Source organism: Telopea speciosissima, chromosome 4 (assembly GCF_018873765.1).
Source record: "Telopea speciosissima isolate NSW1024214 ecotype Mountain lineage chromosome 4, Tspe_v1, whole genome shotgun sequence".
In the NCBI taxonomy this organism is placed as follows: domain Eukaryota; kingdom Viridiplantae; phylum Streptophyta; class Magnoliopsida; order Proteales; family Proteaceae; genus Telopea; species Telopea speciosissima.
In genome coordinates, this window is record NC_057919.1 from 19,685,235 (window position 1) to 19,702,066 (window position 16,832).

Consider the following 16,832-nt stretch of genomic DNA (forward strand, 5'->3'; position numbering starts at 1 on the left):
TCACCGGCTGCTGAAACTCAACGAAAGCTGCTTGAGTATGTTTTATCACTTCCTCCAGAGTACACGATTTTTATTTGAAAACCTCATCATAAGATGATGCTGAGGTTTTGTTGTCAATGGGGTTCGCAACAAATAAATTGGGCATTTTCAAGAAGACAACTAATTCTTTCAACTTAGCATGCATACACTTAGTTTCAATAAGAAATAAAATCGAGGGGGCGATGCTTAGACACTAGGATTGAGCTCCTCTCTAGGGAGCCCAGCACACCCGGGAGCATCCGGTCGTTGGGCTATGCCGCACACATCCCTAGGCATGCACCGAGATGTGTGTGGCACAACCCAACCCTTGGATCCCCTCTGGGCGTGCCTAGGGTGCTGAGCTCCCTGGAGAGGAGTTGGATCCTAGACACTAGGGTCTTTAAGATTTGAATTGTCTGAGGCAGCTCCAACTCAATTGCTTCATATATCTATGTAGGACCGAACATTACTAGATCCCGAGGGCTTAGCTTCAAACATAAGACGCGAGGGCTCAATTGCTTCATATGTCTACGTGGGACCGAACATTACTAGATCTTGCGGGCTCAGCTTCAAACATAAGACGCGAGAGGCAATTAAAAGAAGGTTACAACTTCTTATTTCACGACTTTGATGACATGACAAGAAGTTGTTGCCATTAGAAAAATAACTCAGCAGAAATAACATTGGTGAGGCTAAAAGGGCTTGTGCCTAAGTGCCTTGGGCTATCAACATATTTTTCATTCGGCAAATTAAGATGGACTGTGTAGCTGAACATGGGAAAATATAGGTGTCACTGTAGTTCGTGAGAACTAGGTTTTGTCACCAAACTCCAAAAGAAATATGAGACAATAAGGTTTGAATTAGGAACCAGTCTTTATTTTCCCCATCTATTTATAGAACCAAACTTATATGTCCCACGTAGACAACATATGTCAAGACTACACATTGGACTGAGCCAGCCAGATGTGTGGGTCAAAGTTTCAACAGGCTTGGTTGGGCTTTAGCTTATTTTGAAGCCCATATTGAAGTTTGCGCTGGGGTGAGACTATACCCAGCTTGAGTGCGGTCGGGCCTAAATTCAAAATAGCATGAACCTGGCCCGAGGGCTGAGTTGGGCCCTGGGATTGTACTAAAATCCAGTTCAGGTTTAGCCTTGGTGTGCAGCCCAAATAAGTGCCTAAGGAGTCAATGACTTTGGACCTGGGCCTGTCACATGACAAGCCCAAAATGCCATTAATCAAGGTTGAAAATGGAGGATTTTAAACTTCATAATCCTCTGTAACGCGACAGGGTTTGTAGTGCACCATCCGACGGCTGCAGTGCTCTGGCAAATAAACACTCTTCCACTGCACTCTGTACTCCTATAGGCTATATTGGCTCAGATCCTAAGGGAGAGAGAATCCAAAGCGACTGCTAATTTGCTAGATCTTGGTTGTTACAACGGAAAGAAAGAATCCAAGGCAAGCATTAAACTTGGGTAGCTCCTTTTCTATTCCAAGGAGTGCAAAGTGAATGAGAGGGTACCCCACAGTTTCCTGATTAGAAGGTGGGTGCACCCTATCTGCTGGACAGGCACTCATGGCAACGGCCAGACCTGACCCTTTTTACCTTGGATTCACTTTCAATTTTTCTGCTTTCAATTTTCTTGGGAAGAGGGTTTCTGCTTACCCAGGACAAATGTATCTCATTTCCATTCTTATTTTTTCACTATGGTTTTAAGGAAAAGGTTCAACCAAAAAAAAAAAAAAAGTTACGGCAAACTATCAGTGTACCGTAAACTAGTGCCCATTGTATGTAACTCTTTCTCTTTATCCCTTTGAAATGACCCGTCCCAGCAGTATAATACTCTATCCTATGCTGCTATTGGTACCGCCCCACTAGCTTAGCGTGCACATGCAGTGTGGCTATCCCGCACCCATGGTTTTAACTTTTAATAGCAAAAAATGTACATTACTCATGCCTTTCACAATGATTTTTTTTATTATTTTCTTGCTCTTTCCCTAGTATCGGTTTCATGTGGATGATATGATCTTTTGTATTGCCATTGGTGTGTGTGCAGCGTGGGAAACTCTCTCACAAAATGAATATGGTATAAATTAGGAAAATAGAACTTTGTTAGAGAGTGTGGCATACGCCAGCACTTCCATGTGTCTATCTCTCTCCTCCTCGAAACAAAGGGGTAGAGGTTTCTTTTCATATGGAGAGGAGAGAGATAGACTCATGGGAGTGCTGGCGTAGGTCACATTCTTAGACAGAAAACTACTTCCCTATAAACTAAAAGGAAAAGGATCTACATGCCATCCACATGCATTGACATCTCTCATGTCAAGCCAATGGACCAATGGAAAGAATGCCTCACAATTAAGGTTCATATGGCAAGGAAGAGAAAGTGAGGTTTATAGAAATGAATTATGCGGTGTATGTGCCACAGCGTAGGCTGCGCCCACGCTACCCCCTGCACAGGCTGCCCATGTGCCTGGGCGCAACCTGCGATGCGGCCAGATAACATTCTCCCTTGTTATTTACCTTAAGGTTTATAATATTTAAAAAAAAAAAGAAGAGAGGTATGTTAAGTGGATGTAGATATATAAGTGTGGGTCATGTTTCTAAATCATGTAAGTTATGCCATTCTAAGTTAAACATCAAATGATTTTGTTCTGAGAGGTCGTGGTGGGTGCCTCCTAAACTGCTATTGCAGGCATTATCATGGCTTTAAGGTCAGTCATTTTGGATGCTAGTTTACGCTTTCAGCTTCTTTACAACATCAGATGTGAAAGATCTAATCTTCCCAAAGCTTTGAAATGAAGCCATAAAGTGATGGTATTATAGAAAAAAGAAAAGAAAAAAAAGGAAGGTGATGGGAATATATCATCTGCTCACTGTGGTACGGTGGATTACTCCATGAAATTTTTGCCCATAATTAAGTGATTGGACAAGATGAAATGTGACATGACAAGTCAAATACAAAAAGGGAAGTACAGCGAAAAAACAGTGAAGAAGGATTACATAAAATAAAAAAGTCTTGATTGGACAAATACGATTTCATCTTAATTCATCAGTTTGAAATGAAAATCCCAAACTCTTAAAACTTTCTTCTTATTTATATATATGCATCAATGTCTTTATTTTGGACTTTACAAGATTATATCTATATATGATGAAGTTCTCATTTTCTTAGAGAAAATCCCATTGTCTTTGTTTTGGACTCAATAATGTTTGGAATTGATTAAGAATCAAAATCAGACCACCCATTACTTAACTATCCTGGATCTTAGATTTAGATCTGACAAGCTTATTGGTCCGATTATGATCTTGACACCTTAGAACCGAAATTGCTAAAGATTCAGACCAATAACCCAGAACCCGACCAATTGACACCCATAGTTCCAATAGTCACAAAAGGGAAGGAGAACTAGGGAGAGAGAAATTGTGGCAAAGACCGGCATCATGTTTAACCCACATTCAAATATTCCACCTTAAATTTTTTAGACAAAAAAGTGCAAATACTGAGATGATCATTGCCACATCAACTATTTTAGCACATTAGCAAGCATGCACTTCAATGAACATATTGATATAGGAGTAAATAGTAAAATTTAAAAATGAGGGTGGAGTTCCTATTCACATGTTATAATTGTCAAATGGTAGTTATATTTGTACTTAAATTCAGTGGATATGTTATTTACATTATCATCTAATCATGTATTAAACTCTATATTAATTTAAATTTTCTATTTGTCTTTATAATACTGTGAATAATAACAAGACTAAAGAAACTTTGGTGTCTTGGATTTGCCATGGTTAGGTTAATCAAATACCTTCACAAATAAACAACAACTCAACCTTATCCCAATTAAATGGGATCGGATACATGGATCCTTTTATACATATACAAACACCACAAAAGAAAAAAAAGAAAAAAAAAAAAAAAAGAATGATGAAAAATGAAGAATGAAAGTAAGAGAAAAGAGGATAATTCAAGAAATCAGGAAAATTCTAGTTACATGCATCCTTGCCTTTCAATAGGCTTTATCTGAGGTCAAACTTGGCACAAGACACATTGGGGGCGAATTGACAGCCCTGCCTCCCATGAGGGGTGGAAATCTTGCCCCCAATATGCTAGCGTGCATGCTCTCATTGGCTATCGTGCGCGGGTGGCCCCTGCACTCCCCCATAGAAAACGCTCCCCCATATAAACATTAAGAAGTGATTGCCACTCGTCACTAGTTGCTCCATCCAACCCCATTTAAGTATTGTATTATTATCTTCAAAATAGATATGATACCGATACGGTATCAACATGGATTGACCTTATTAGACAAGTTTACCCCTAGGTTTTCTTAAAAATGGGTTTTCTTGACTATTTTACCCCTTGTCTGTACCATTCCACCGATACGATAGTGGCCAGGTATCAGTATCAGTCACCTTCAAAACCATACAGTATCAACTGTATTGAGCGATCCGAAACCAATACCTCAAATTAAGCACACTCATATCACATAGTGAGGGGGGCAAAATGACCACCCCGAGTCCCATGAAAGACGAAAATCCCACCCCGAGATGCCAACGTGCGCTCATTGGCTGCCGCACACATGGCCCCTACGCTCTCCCACATACAACTGCTCCCCTATTTTGTTTACCCAAAAAAAATACTGTATTATTCTGTAAAAAAAAAAACAACAATATGTGATGTTATGTCAAAAGAAAAGCCAAAAAGGAACGGTTGCCATTAGTTGGCAGCCACCCATGAGATGAATAAAAGAAAACAAACAAAAGGACGATCAGTCAACCTAATCATTCCCTATCATTCTAAAAGCCACATTGATATTTTTAAAAGAAGGATGATCAGAGAGAGAAGAACAACTTAACTCTAGTCCAAATCAAGTGAGCAGATATGTAGAAGAGAACAACAGAACTGCCAGTTTATATAGCACGAGAGTTGGGACAAAAAAGGTTTAAGAATACAAGCAATATTCTTACACTATCCTAGTGTGTTTCCTTGGGTGTTTCCTTATTCTGATATAACCAGAGACAAGATGTGCTTCCAACCCATTAGATAAACCAAAGGAATAGCTGGAGAAGATATGCTTTTGGATCATTTGACCCATTCTTGGCATCCATTATTAGATAAGAGAAACTCTTGTTGTAAGGAATTTAGTTTTTGGGGCGCTATTCTCTGCGCCACAACGCAGCCTGCGCCCAGGCACATGGGCAGCCTGTGAAGGGCGGCAATGTGATCATTGCGCCCACCCCCATGTGTGTGGGTGCAGGTTACGCTGCGGCATAGAGAACATTCTCCCTGATTTTTTTTAATCTTTTATTATAACATATGGGAAAAGGCTTGGCATACAATTGTTGTACCATAAGCTACGCCCTTGGTGTATTTTTTAACCTTTTATTATAACATATGGGGAAGGGCTCGACATACAAATTGGTGTACCTTTAAAATGACATACAAATTGGTGTTCCATCCCATGCTAGGGGCATCAAAATTGAGACCGAATCGTGTAAATCAAATCAAAATGGTTTGGATCGAACCGCACCGATGTCTTATTGGACATGTTTCGGATTAGGATATTCGATCTCGAAATTGAATCAAATGACACTGGTAACTAAAAGAACACAATACTGAAACCGGCTCAAAACCCAGAGCGAAACCGAAACTAGACTGATCTATCTTGATAAGAAATCGTAACAATCCGAAAGCCATTAAAAGTCAGATTTTTCCATAGTTAATGTATAAATATATATGGTAAACCGAATCCAAATTGGGACGAAGTTGACACCAATAACAAATCGATACAACCTAAAACCAATCCGAGCCAAAATCAAACTTTCCTTATTGGTTTGGTTTCGGATTCACCATTCCCACATTGAAACCGACTCAACCCAAATCGATCGATTGACACCCCTATCACATGCCTCCATTGGTGCCGCCCATTAACTTACAACACATAGTAGGTAGGTAGGTATATATATTCAATGAAGGTAAATTCTGTCATTCCACTTAAAAGTTACATTAAATAACCTTCAATTTTTTTTTACCAAAAAAAAAAATTAACCTTTAATTTTTTGAAAACCTTTTTTTACCCATGTTAAATGTTGCACTGAATAATTTGTAGGAATAAAACAAAAGACTATTAAAAGTTGGTAACAACTTACTAGTAGTTCACCACTCTGTTAACAAATTGTTCCCATTAGAAAATAAAGTCATCAGAAATTACTTTGGTGAGGATAGAGGGCTTGTGCCTTGGGCTATCAACATATTCGTATGCCATATATGGATGTATGTGGATGGATCCATGTGATGGATGACCTTATACCTAAGGAACAGCTCAAATTTCAATTTAAAACAAGCATAGCCATGGGAAGTGGTTGAGAAATTTGTTTAGAATTAAAATTCATAAAATTACAAGAATATCATTTAGTTATAGTGAAATCCAATGCTATGTATGAAATATTTTATCGATCACTTTGAATTCAGTTTTGAGGCACTTTTTTTTATCTGCTGGGATAGAGAAACGTCATCAATGAGGTGGATTTATGGTACTGTACCAAATGGCGAGTGATGACATATTTTTGCCAAATAAATCTTGATGACACACACAAGCCCTGAGGAGGATCTATTTAAAGCACTCCCAAGCCCAAGCCCAATCCATCCACGCATGGATTGAATGCTTGGTATCGGATCGGGTATCGGTCATTCTAAAAATCGATACAATACAAATAGAGATCGACATGGATACAGGATCGACTAGGTATTGGGATCGGTGTCGGCAGATCCCTAGACCCGATCCGATGTCCACCCACTACAAACTAATCTAAAATGCTATAAACCGGAAATGCATTTAAAATCAGGGAATTAAAAGGGGGAGGTGATTTACCAGGCAAGCGGTAGGTGGTCCAAACTGTCCAACGGTGTCTATGATTCGTCTATGTGACTTCACTTACGCCGACTGGGACATTCATGTATTTCACTGTCACGGCCGGTGGGCCTGCTCTTCTGCTACAGTACTATTGCTATTGACTGAAACCCACTAGACCTGTGGGTCTGTCGTGTTCTCTCCTGGGTAATAATGAAACTAAAGTATTAACGTATAAAGACTAACCTAACCTATTAAGTACGATTAGTACTTCTTTCTAAATAATAGCACGAAGGAAATCTACAATTAAGAAGGGTTTTTCTGTCATTAAACTAATCTGAATGCTAATGTCCTTTTTATTAAGGAATCTTTGCTTAGTTATTAATAAAAAAACCAACCACTTCCGATTTAACATTGAGATGGTGACCTGGTGGTGATTCCTTCAATTTAACGAAAACAAATAAAAAATCTGAACTAATAATTGAAAAAATCGAAAGAATATTGACTAGACGTTTTAAATCTAATTAATATGGAAATAATCTAGAATTACACGATAATGACAGCTCTTCTTCTTCCTCTTCAAGCTTTCCTTCCCTTAATCCCCTCCCCTCCCAGTCAAAATGCTCAAAAGCAACAGCTAAACCACTGAGAAAAATTAAAATCTCTCTCTCTCTCTCTCTCTCTCTCCTGTACTGTGTCCTGATAATGGTACATGGTCCAGTATATAGAAAAGTTGAACGTGTTCTATCAACTTTGTCAAACCGAGCTTCCCCACATTCTTGCTTCTCTCTCTCTCTCTCACTACTATCCCACCTTTTCTTTTTCATTTTATTTTACAAATCACAATTCAGGTGGTTGTCGGTGGTGTTCGTGTTTTGCTTCTGAATCTTCTTACAGTTTTTCTGTAGTTTCTGAGTCTGTTTTACATTTTTTGAGGGTTTAATCCGATATTTGGAGTTTGGAGTAGCAGAGCTTGCATTTCTTCCACAGTGGTAGCCCGATGATTCATGACTAGTGATTAAATTTCGCTCTCAGGTAAGAACTGTAACAGCTTCAAACTCTCTACTCTCTTCTCCATGTATGTTCTGTTTGTTGTTATTTACTGATATCTAACTGCTCTGTCTTCATTCTTGTTGCTTCTCTTCTCCAATTTTTAATTTTCTCGTCACGGTGTGGCTTGTTGGTTGTTCTCATGCAGGCGTCTCCCCGTCTCTATCCCACCCCAACCCTTTTGTGTCTCCAGTCCATTTTTCTTTGTCTTGTGACAATCAATCACTAAAAGTTAAGATTTTTCATACAAAACAGAACATGAACACCTCTTTTTGTTCTACGATGACATCAGCTGAGACTCCTTCTATGACAATCCAATGGCTACCTATCTATTCAAATTGGTTCTCTGATTCTACTCTGTTATATCATCTTCAACTAACTTGGTACTTCCTCTCGCATTACACTAGTTGCTATCAATGCAATTGCAGTTGCTTGTTTAGTAAATCATACATTAGTGAAACAGCTGCGCACCTTATGTAATGATTGTTTCTAAGATTTAGTAAGCTGCTCCTAACTGCATTAGTTGTTTGTTTCATGAATTTTTTATCACAATCTCTACATTAGACCCACAATCCAAGCGACGGAATACAAAACATCGTATGCCCAACATATATATACCAGCCTTCTTCATCCCAGCATCAACTTAGGGAAAATGTTGGACAATTGGTTGTTAACTTCTCAAGTGAAGTATGGATCTGTTGTGGTCCATTTCCGAATTGATACACTACATCATTCTCTTTCATGATAAATAATAGATAAGATATAAATACCTAAATATTGCTTGTCGTGAACCGTCTGACCACGAGTATTGACCAGTCCCTGTTTTTGGTTGAGCATTCTTTTACCTTGCGATTTCATCGATCTTACGCTTCTGAGTCATACTAGCAAAATTTATGTTCAAGTTACCTGCAAAATATGAATTGTTGCAATGGAAATGGTATTTGCTACTAAGGTTTAGTTGGCAGAAGTCTGATTGCACCTCTTTGATGCATAAAAACACTTGCCTCCTGCACATCTCAACTCAGTTGAGGGTACCAGATCAGGAAATGTAGTATCTCAATCATCTTTCTATAAGTATTACATGCAATTATTTTCTTTGAAAGGCCATAGTCTAGACTTTAGAATTCAATTCAATATGAGATAGAACGTACTATTCTCTTCGAAGAACAGCCATATGTTAACCATCATGGACCAAAATGGTTAGTTGGAATCCAAAATGAAGCTTCTTATAATGATCTTTCCTCGGAATTTTTTTGCTATTTTGTTTGAATAGCCATATTCAGTGACGTAATGGACCAAAAGACATGGCTTTGGAGGAAAAAATCCACAGAGAAGACAATTGTTGTAAGCGATAAAGCCAACCTTTTGCTGAAAGGAAATGGAGAAGAGGTAACTGAACCTTTCTCATCTTCTGAATTCATTTATTGATGAATTGGCTTCTATTTTCATTATTCTATATTTCTTCCATGCATGATTGTGCTCTCTTGCTTAACGGTAAATGATTCTCATGGCATTTAGTTGGGCTTTCTACCTCTTTGTACAACCATGAGTAAAATCTCATTATGTGCCTAACCAAGTATCTGAGATTAGGCTCTCATTGTCCATCCATCTTTCTGATGGCAATGGTAGTTTTATTAAGAAAAGGTGAGTGAAAAAAAAAAAATGAGAGAAAAGGGAGTGTGAACACCCATATTGTACCACCATAAGGGAAGATGCAATTTGGTATAGAGAGCTCTCAGAGAAAAGCCCAGCAGAATCCCAGCTCCCCCTAGAAACCTACAATACTCACAACAAAGAACAAATTAAGATAGCCACACCTCCTTTGAGATACCTTGATACCATGTTGAATTGTCCAACTCAAAAGCTTAAGCTATTAGGTGGAGAGACCTGATTGGTATATAAAGGCATTCCAGGTCCCCGAATTTTCCAATGTGGAATTATTCCCAACATTTTCCACCAATAATATAGATCCAACAAGATGAAGTCAGAAGCAGCAAACCAGATGGAGCAATCAGCTGGAGGCTTGAACCCTGCACTTAATACTCTGTTCATCTATAAATAGAATTAGAAAAGTAACGAAACAGAGAAGAATAGGAAGTATGATTATTGTGAGGAAGAATAATTATGGTACATTAGGTCAAGAAGGGGAGAACCAAACACCAAACTACTTACTGGTTTTAGGTCAAGAAAGGGGAGAACCAAACGTCAAACCATGAGTATTGACCTCTCCCTGTATTCGGTCAAGCATTTTTTACCTTGTGATTTAAACGTTTTTACATTTCTGAGTCAACTTTTTGACATTGGATTTAGTGATAATAATAAAATTTCTTTTAATGTTACCTGCAAAATATGAATTGTTGAAAGTGGAAATGGTATTTTCTTCCATCAATAATGGCCAAGGTCAGTACAAACAATTGCAACTTTTACTTGTCTTATTTTATCTTCAAACTCCATCTCATCCTTGGTCTAACACATTATGATTTTTTTTTTTTTTTTTTTTGGGGGGGGGGGGGTGTGCTTGAACCAATTATATTTTCCTTGAGGCCATTTCAATGAGGGCATGTTTCTAACATTTCTTTGAGTTAAATCTTAGATACATAAAGGGGGACTAGATCCCATAGTACCAAGATGAAGCTTGTTCATGCACGAAAGGCTATCAAACTATTACCTCTGGAATGATGGTGGCCATTACTGATGGAAGAATTTCGAATTCCTGAAATTCTCTTTCCTCTGCACATGCAACAAAAACAACAACTAGCCTTATCCCAACTAAATGGGATCGGCTACATGGATCCTTGCCCTCCAATCAGCTCTATTTTAGGTCATACTTGATACAAGACCTAAGCTATGCATGTCCTTTTTCATCACTTCCAATGTGATTTTAGGTCTGCTCCTTGCTCTTTTAGTTCCTTCAATCTGATTCAAATCACTCCTCTGTACTGGAGCATCCAAAGGCCTCCATTGAAAATGGCCATGCCACCTCATTCCTCTGCACATGCATGGGAATTAATTTATCAGAAATGATTAAGATGCAAACAATATCCATTCCACAGCTTAAGATTAAAATGTCAATCGCATGATGGACTTCTGCTTGATTCCTGGTGCAGCTTCATTGACTTTGAGCTTGACCCAACCACCACAGAAGTTCTTTTGGACAATCTTAGGCTTCTTAGCAAGGCAGAAATGTCTTAAGCAGGGATGAAAAGCAGGGTAAAAGTCAACAAGTTTTTATGAACTCTCTGATCAGGGGACCATCTGATTTCGTTATTGTCAGTGATTAGCAGATCGTTCTCTCTCTCTCTCCCCTATATTGTTATCGGTGCAGTCCAGAAACCTCCAATCTAGTTTTCCCAAGACTCTAATATGGTAAATATGGACAAAATTTTCATTACCATCCATAAACCTTGCTTTTTGGGAGTATAGAGTTTATTCTTCATGTAAAGGTATTATTTGTATTATGACACTGGATATTTACAATTTAAACTTTATATTTTACACTGCAAGAGTCTTCCCTGAGTGAGTGAGTATATTTCTGATTTTCTTTTTTCCTTTTTAATCATCTAAAGAAACTTGGGACGGATAAAGCGGTACAATTGGAGATATCAGTTAAAGATCTCAATGAGAAGCTGTCTTTGGCCATCACTGAGTGTAATGCAAAAGATGATCTTGTGACAAAACATGCAAAAGTGGCTGAAGAAGCAATTGCAGGTTCTTATACTACTGTTGTTTTTTCGTCATACTTACCTAGCATGGAATTTCTGCGCCAATGTGGCAGATTAGATGGAATTATGAACATATCTTCTGAAAGTTTATTGTTCGACATCTAGCAGATCATGTTTATAAATAATTTTATGTAGGTTGGGAGAAGGCAGAAGCCGGGTCTTTGTCTCTCAAGCAAGAACTAGATGAAGCTTTACAGCAGAGAGTGGCTACAGAAGAAAGATTAACTCACGTGGATGCGGCTTTAAAGGAATGCATGCAGCAGTTACGTTTTGTGAGGGAAGAGCAGGAGCAGAGAATTCATGATGCAGTTTTGAAGGTTTCGAGACAATTTGAGAAAGCAAGAATTGTTCTAGAAGAGGAGCTAGCAGAAGCAAGCACGAAGCTTAGCAAGTTGGGTATAGAAAATACTCAACTGAGAAAGGACCTGCAGGTGAAGGAAAAATTGATTGAGGACTTAAGTCGATGCAAATCCCAGGCAGAAGCTAATTTTAAAACACTAATGGTAAGACTAGACTCCATGGAGAAGGAAAATGCTTCTTTGAAATATGAGGTTCGCATGATTGAGAAGGAGCTTGAGATTCGAAATGAGGAGAGAGATTTCAACCGTCGACAAGCTGATGCATCACACAAACTACACTTGGAGAATGTGAAGAAGATTGCGAGGTTAGAAGCAGAATGTCAGAGATTACGTCTGTTGGTTCGAAAGCGGTTGCCAGGTCCAGCTGCTCTGGCAAAAATGAAGAACGAAGTTGAAATGCTGGAAAAAGATCCTGCTGATATGAGGAGGAGGAAGTTGAATCCTTCAATGGCAGGTTTGATGGTGAAGGAATTTGGTGGAGATAATTCTCCGGACACTCCCAGTAGGAGGATCAATTTTTTAACTGAGCAATTATGTGCTATGCAGGAAGAAAATAGGGCTCTCAAGGAAAGTCTATCCAAGAAAAACAATGAACTTCAATCTTCAAGGATCATGTGTTCACGCCCAGCTTCTAAATTATCACAGGTTGAGGCTCATCTTGGAGTACTATCAATAGATCAAACACCTATGGAACTGACAAGGACTTTTTCCTCATCTCATGAACTGTCCCTTGATTCAATATCTAACGTTGGCAATGAAGATGAGCCAAGCTCTGCTGGATCTTGGGCTTCTGCTTTGATCTCAGAACTGGAGCATTTCCGAAATGGGAAAATGAGGCGATCATCATGCAGTACTGTTGGAATTCCAGAAATAAGTCTAATGGATGACTTTGTTGAGATGGAAAAATTGGCAATAGTATCTGTTGATAAACCTTTTGGAAGTTCCCATTCTTCAGATGAAAGCTATTCATTTATGGTCCCCTTGAAAGCTGAGACAGGTGTTAATCCCTCAGATGCAACTGGTAAGGAAATAGTTCCAGTCACTGATAGTCACTCAGGCTCTGGTCACATGAATCAAAAGATCCAATCTAAAGATCAATCAATTGAGAAATTTCCTAGTTGGATTCAGGAAATTTTGAGGATGATTTTGGAGCAAAGTCGTATCACAAAAAAGAATCCTGAAGAAATTCTTGAGGAGATTAGAATTGTATTGATGAATATGAACCCTGGTGAATTCGTTAATGCCAACAAAGTCTCAAGGCATTCTGAAGCATCAGAGCCTACACGTATTAGTGGCTATATTTCATGGAGACCTCCAAATACATCTCCAATGGCAGATTCATTTGATGGAGCATCAGAAATTAGCATCCCATCCAAGGAGTTGAACAAGCAGCAGCGCCAGTCAAATCTTAGCAAATCAATCTGTAAAATAATTGAGCTTATTGAAGGTATTAACCAACCGTCTTTAATGGATTACAATACGCCACAAATTGTGTCAGTAGATAATGGGACTCCTTCACTATACAAAAATCCGGCAACACCTACAGGCTATACGGTTCGTGTTTTCCAATGGAAATGTACGGAACTCGGTGCAGTTTTACAGCAATTTGTCCAAACTTGTAATGATCTTTTGAGTGGAAAAGTTGACCTCGAGAAATTTGCCAGAGAATTATCTTCAGCTTTGGGCTGGATTGTAAACCACTGTTTTTCCCTCCAAGATGTTTCAAGCATGAGGGATATGATCAAGAAGCATTTTGATTGGGATGAATCACGAAGTGAAGGCGAAGTTGAAATGGGGATGAACAGTCTACTTCCAGAAGGAGAGAAAGTACATGCATCCAGAGAACGATTATCATGTTTTCCCTTAACTGCTTCTCCAAATGTGCAGAGTAATTTAGCCCATGTGAAGGAATTCAAGTCTATTCTTGGGGAAGAAAATGGGAGATTAATGGATGAATTGACAAATGTGAAATCTGCAAAGGAAGATTTGGAAGGAAGGCTCCAGTCAGCAACTCAGAACAGTGAAAGCTTGATTATGCAACTTCAGAAATCAGAACAACACATAGCAAATTTACAGACGGAGCTAGAAAAATTAAAAGAGTCAAAGGGGATTATTGAAGATCAAATTGAAAATCACAAGTTGCTTAATGAAGATCTTGACACCAAGCTTACAGTTGCCAGGGTTGAATTAAATGGAGCTCGCCGAAAGTTTTCATCCCTAGAAGCAGAACTGGAGGATAAAAGCAACTGCTGCGAAGAACTAGAGGCAACGTGTCTTGAACTACAGCTCCAGCTAGAAAGGTAGAAAATAATTTGGTCTTTTAATTTTCTCGAGATAAAACTATTTTTCTTTGTTTCTGAGATGCCTAAAATTGCTGTAATATTTGACTCACAGTGTGACCAAGGAGGAAATTCCGAAGTGCAATCCAAATCAAGAAGAAAAGCAACTCCGTACTGTAAGATATCATATTTATTTTCCAAATCTTTTACAGTAATTATGAATAGGAAAGGTTTCGTTTAACCTTCTTGGTTGTCTATCTGCCACGTGGAGGGGTTGTTGATTCAGTCATTCTGAGCATTGGAGGGATAGGGTATTGTTTTGATTGGCCAAAGTGTCAAATTCATTGCCTCATTGGTCCATCTCAACTGTACGGTCCACCATATATTAGTCTCCCCCTTGTGTCTTCGGTGGTAAAAAATTAGAAGAAAAAGACTTCTTTCACCATTTTCTATACCTTTATTTTTGCATTTAGCATAGTCTGATTGGGCTGAAGCTTGACATAAAGTAAAGGGTGACATGGACAGCATGTCCATAAAGTTGAGTGCCAACCAAGGTGCCATGTGGTGGATATGGTAGCCATTGTAGGATTGATTTTGTTTAGTTGCAGTAAAGGAAACCCACTCCACATTTAAGTATGTAATCATGACCTAAAAGATTACAATTGTAATCTATGTATCTGCATTCTATGATTCTAAAATATGCAACAATTTGAGTTTTCTTTTTTATTGTGTAAAACTTTGTAGATTGGAAACACGGTAAAGGTTTAGTAAAGTAAACCCACTCCACATTTCAGTCTTTTATTTACTATAATTGGCATGAATATCTGATTACAATTTACAGAATTACATTTTGGATTTCTATCAGACCTTTCCCTGAATAAAGAAATGAATTTCCAACCAATGAAGGAGTTGCACCATTATAGAGTTATATAATTATTAAATCATCTAGGCCCCACAGTCTCTGGACCACAAGATTTTCCTTGCACTTAGAGGGAGGTTCAGCGAGAGTACCAGTCTGTAAAATTTTGTAAAATAGCTCTTAAGAGAACAAATCAGAGGTGAAGTGGGGAGAAGAGAATGTCAAGGAAATGCTCCAAGTCTTTTTTTTTTTTAAAACCCTCTTATTTTGATTCCCCCAGAAGGGTGGGCTTTGGCGCAACTGTAAGGTTGCTCCATTGTGACATAATGGTCGCAGGTTCGAATCAGAAAACAGCCTCTCCGCGAAGCGGGGGTGAGGTTGCATACATTATGACTCCCCCCAGACCCTGCACTGGCGGGAGCCTCATGCACTGGGTACGCACTTTTTCTTCTTCTTTTGATTCCACTCCCCCCCCCCCCCCCCCAACCCTCTGCAACAGCATACTTGAGGAAATAAACAGAAACCCATGGTGGGTTTCTTTGACCTATATCTTTAAAGAATTTCTAAATAAATAAACATTACAGAAGAAAGGAGTCTTAGGGGAAGGGGAATGAAAGCCACCATAATTTAGGTCGTTTCATTTTAGATGAGAAATACTGTGGCCATGCAACTCAGAGTTACTAATTTTCAGATGGGTTCTTTGATAGGTATTTTAATTGCAACTTATTTAAACTTGAATCGACTCAAGAATGCTTTGAACAAACTTTGCAGGACTGGGAGATTACAGCAGCATCAGAAAAACTGGCAGAGTGCCAGGAAACTATCTTAAACCTGGGAAAACAGCTGAAGGCATTGACTTCTCCTAGGGAAGCTATTCTCTTTGACAAAGTCATCTCCACAACCCCTGACACCACTGCAAATAATAAAACCAAGAGCACAACACATCGCTCTTCCCTACTTGATCAGATGCTAGCGGAGGATGATACTGAGGGTGAGGATCTCAAGTCTCCAAAGACGAAAGAAATTATATGCAGTGTAGAACCTCCGAAGGTTCTCTTCCTTCCTTCTAATGATTCCAACTCCCTCTATGGTCCTATTGTACCAGTAGAGACAGTAGAGACTTCCAGTTCAAATGAGGTAAAGCACAAAGAGACGACCACAGCTGATTCTCTTGCAATTGTTCCCATTAAGAAACGTGGTGGGGGTGTAGGTTTTCTGAAGAAGCTACTGTCAAGAAGGAAGAAAGGGAACAGAAAGAAGCTTTCTCTCCCTATTGCCACATGATACTCGGAATGAAGTGGTAACAAAAAGGGCAGTGTCCGTGATTCGGTTGTGACTATTGTTTGATATTGCACTCTTATAATAGGAAATAACGGATGTTAGACTTTGTTGTTCTAAAATGCACTGGTTGGAGGGAGAGTTGGAAAGAGATTTTGGTTTGGTCTTGTAACACTTGTATGTATTTTTGCCCTGCTTGTGTATATAATTTTTGGGCCGAAACACTAAAAATCCTCTTATTATAGTGAATAATGCTATAGAATTTTTGTTGGATGTATGGATAATTGAGATCAAGCATGGTTCTATGATTCTATCTGATTGAGAACCCACAAACTCTAAGCCCTAAACTATCCTGCTATATTGTTTGCTGCTTCATGCATGTGTACACATACCTCTAACCACCA

At 38.8% G+C, this 16,832-nt stretch overlaps 1 protein-coding gene across 2 annotated transcripts; it reads left to right on the forward strand.

Annotated features, from left to right (window-relative positions):
* The first annotated feature begins 7,815 nt into the window (after nt 1-7,815).
* On the forward strand, nt 7,816-16,692 carry LOC122657980 (filament-like plant protein 7). 2 transcript variants are annotated; one of them, XM_043852804.1, is made up of 6 exons: nt 7,816-7,920; nt 9,182-9,320; nt 11,498-11,639; nt 11,789-14,312; nt 14,407-14,467; nt 15,922-16,692. In XM_043852804.1, exons 2-6 carry the CDS (start codon nt 9,222-9,224, stop codon nt 16,432-16,434), a joined length of 3,339 nt encoding a protein of 1,112 aa, XP_043708739.1. In that variant the 5' UTR covers nt 7,816-7,920; nt 9,182-9,221; the 3' UTR covers nt 16,435-16,692. The 2 variants fall into 2 exon arrangements, with proteins under 2 accessions (XP_043708739.1, XP_043708738.1); XM_043852803.1 differs by having other exon boundaries at nt 7,818-7,920; nt 11,495-11,639.
* Nucleotides 16,693-16,832: the final 140 nt, after the last annotated feature.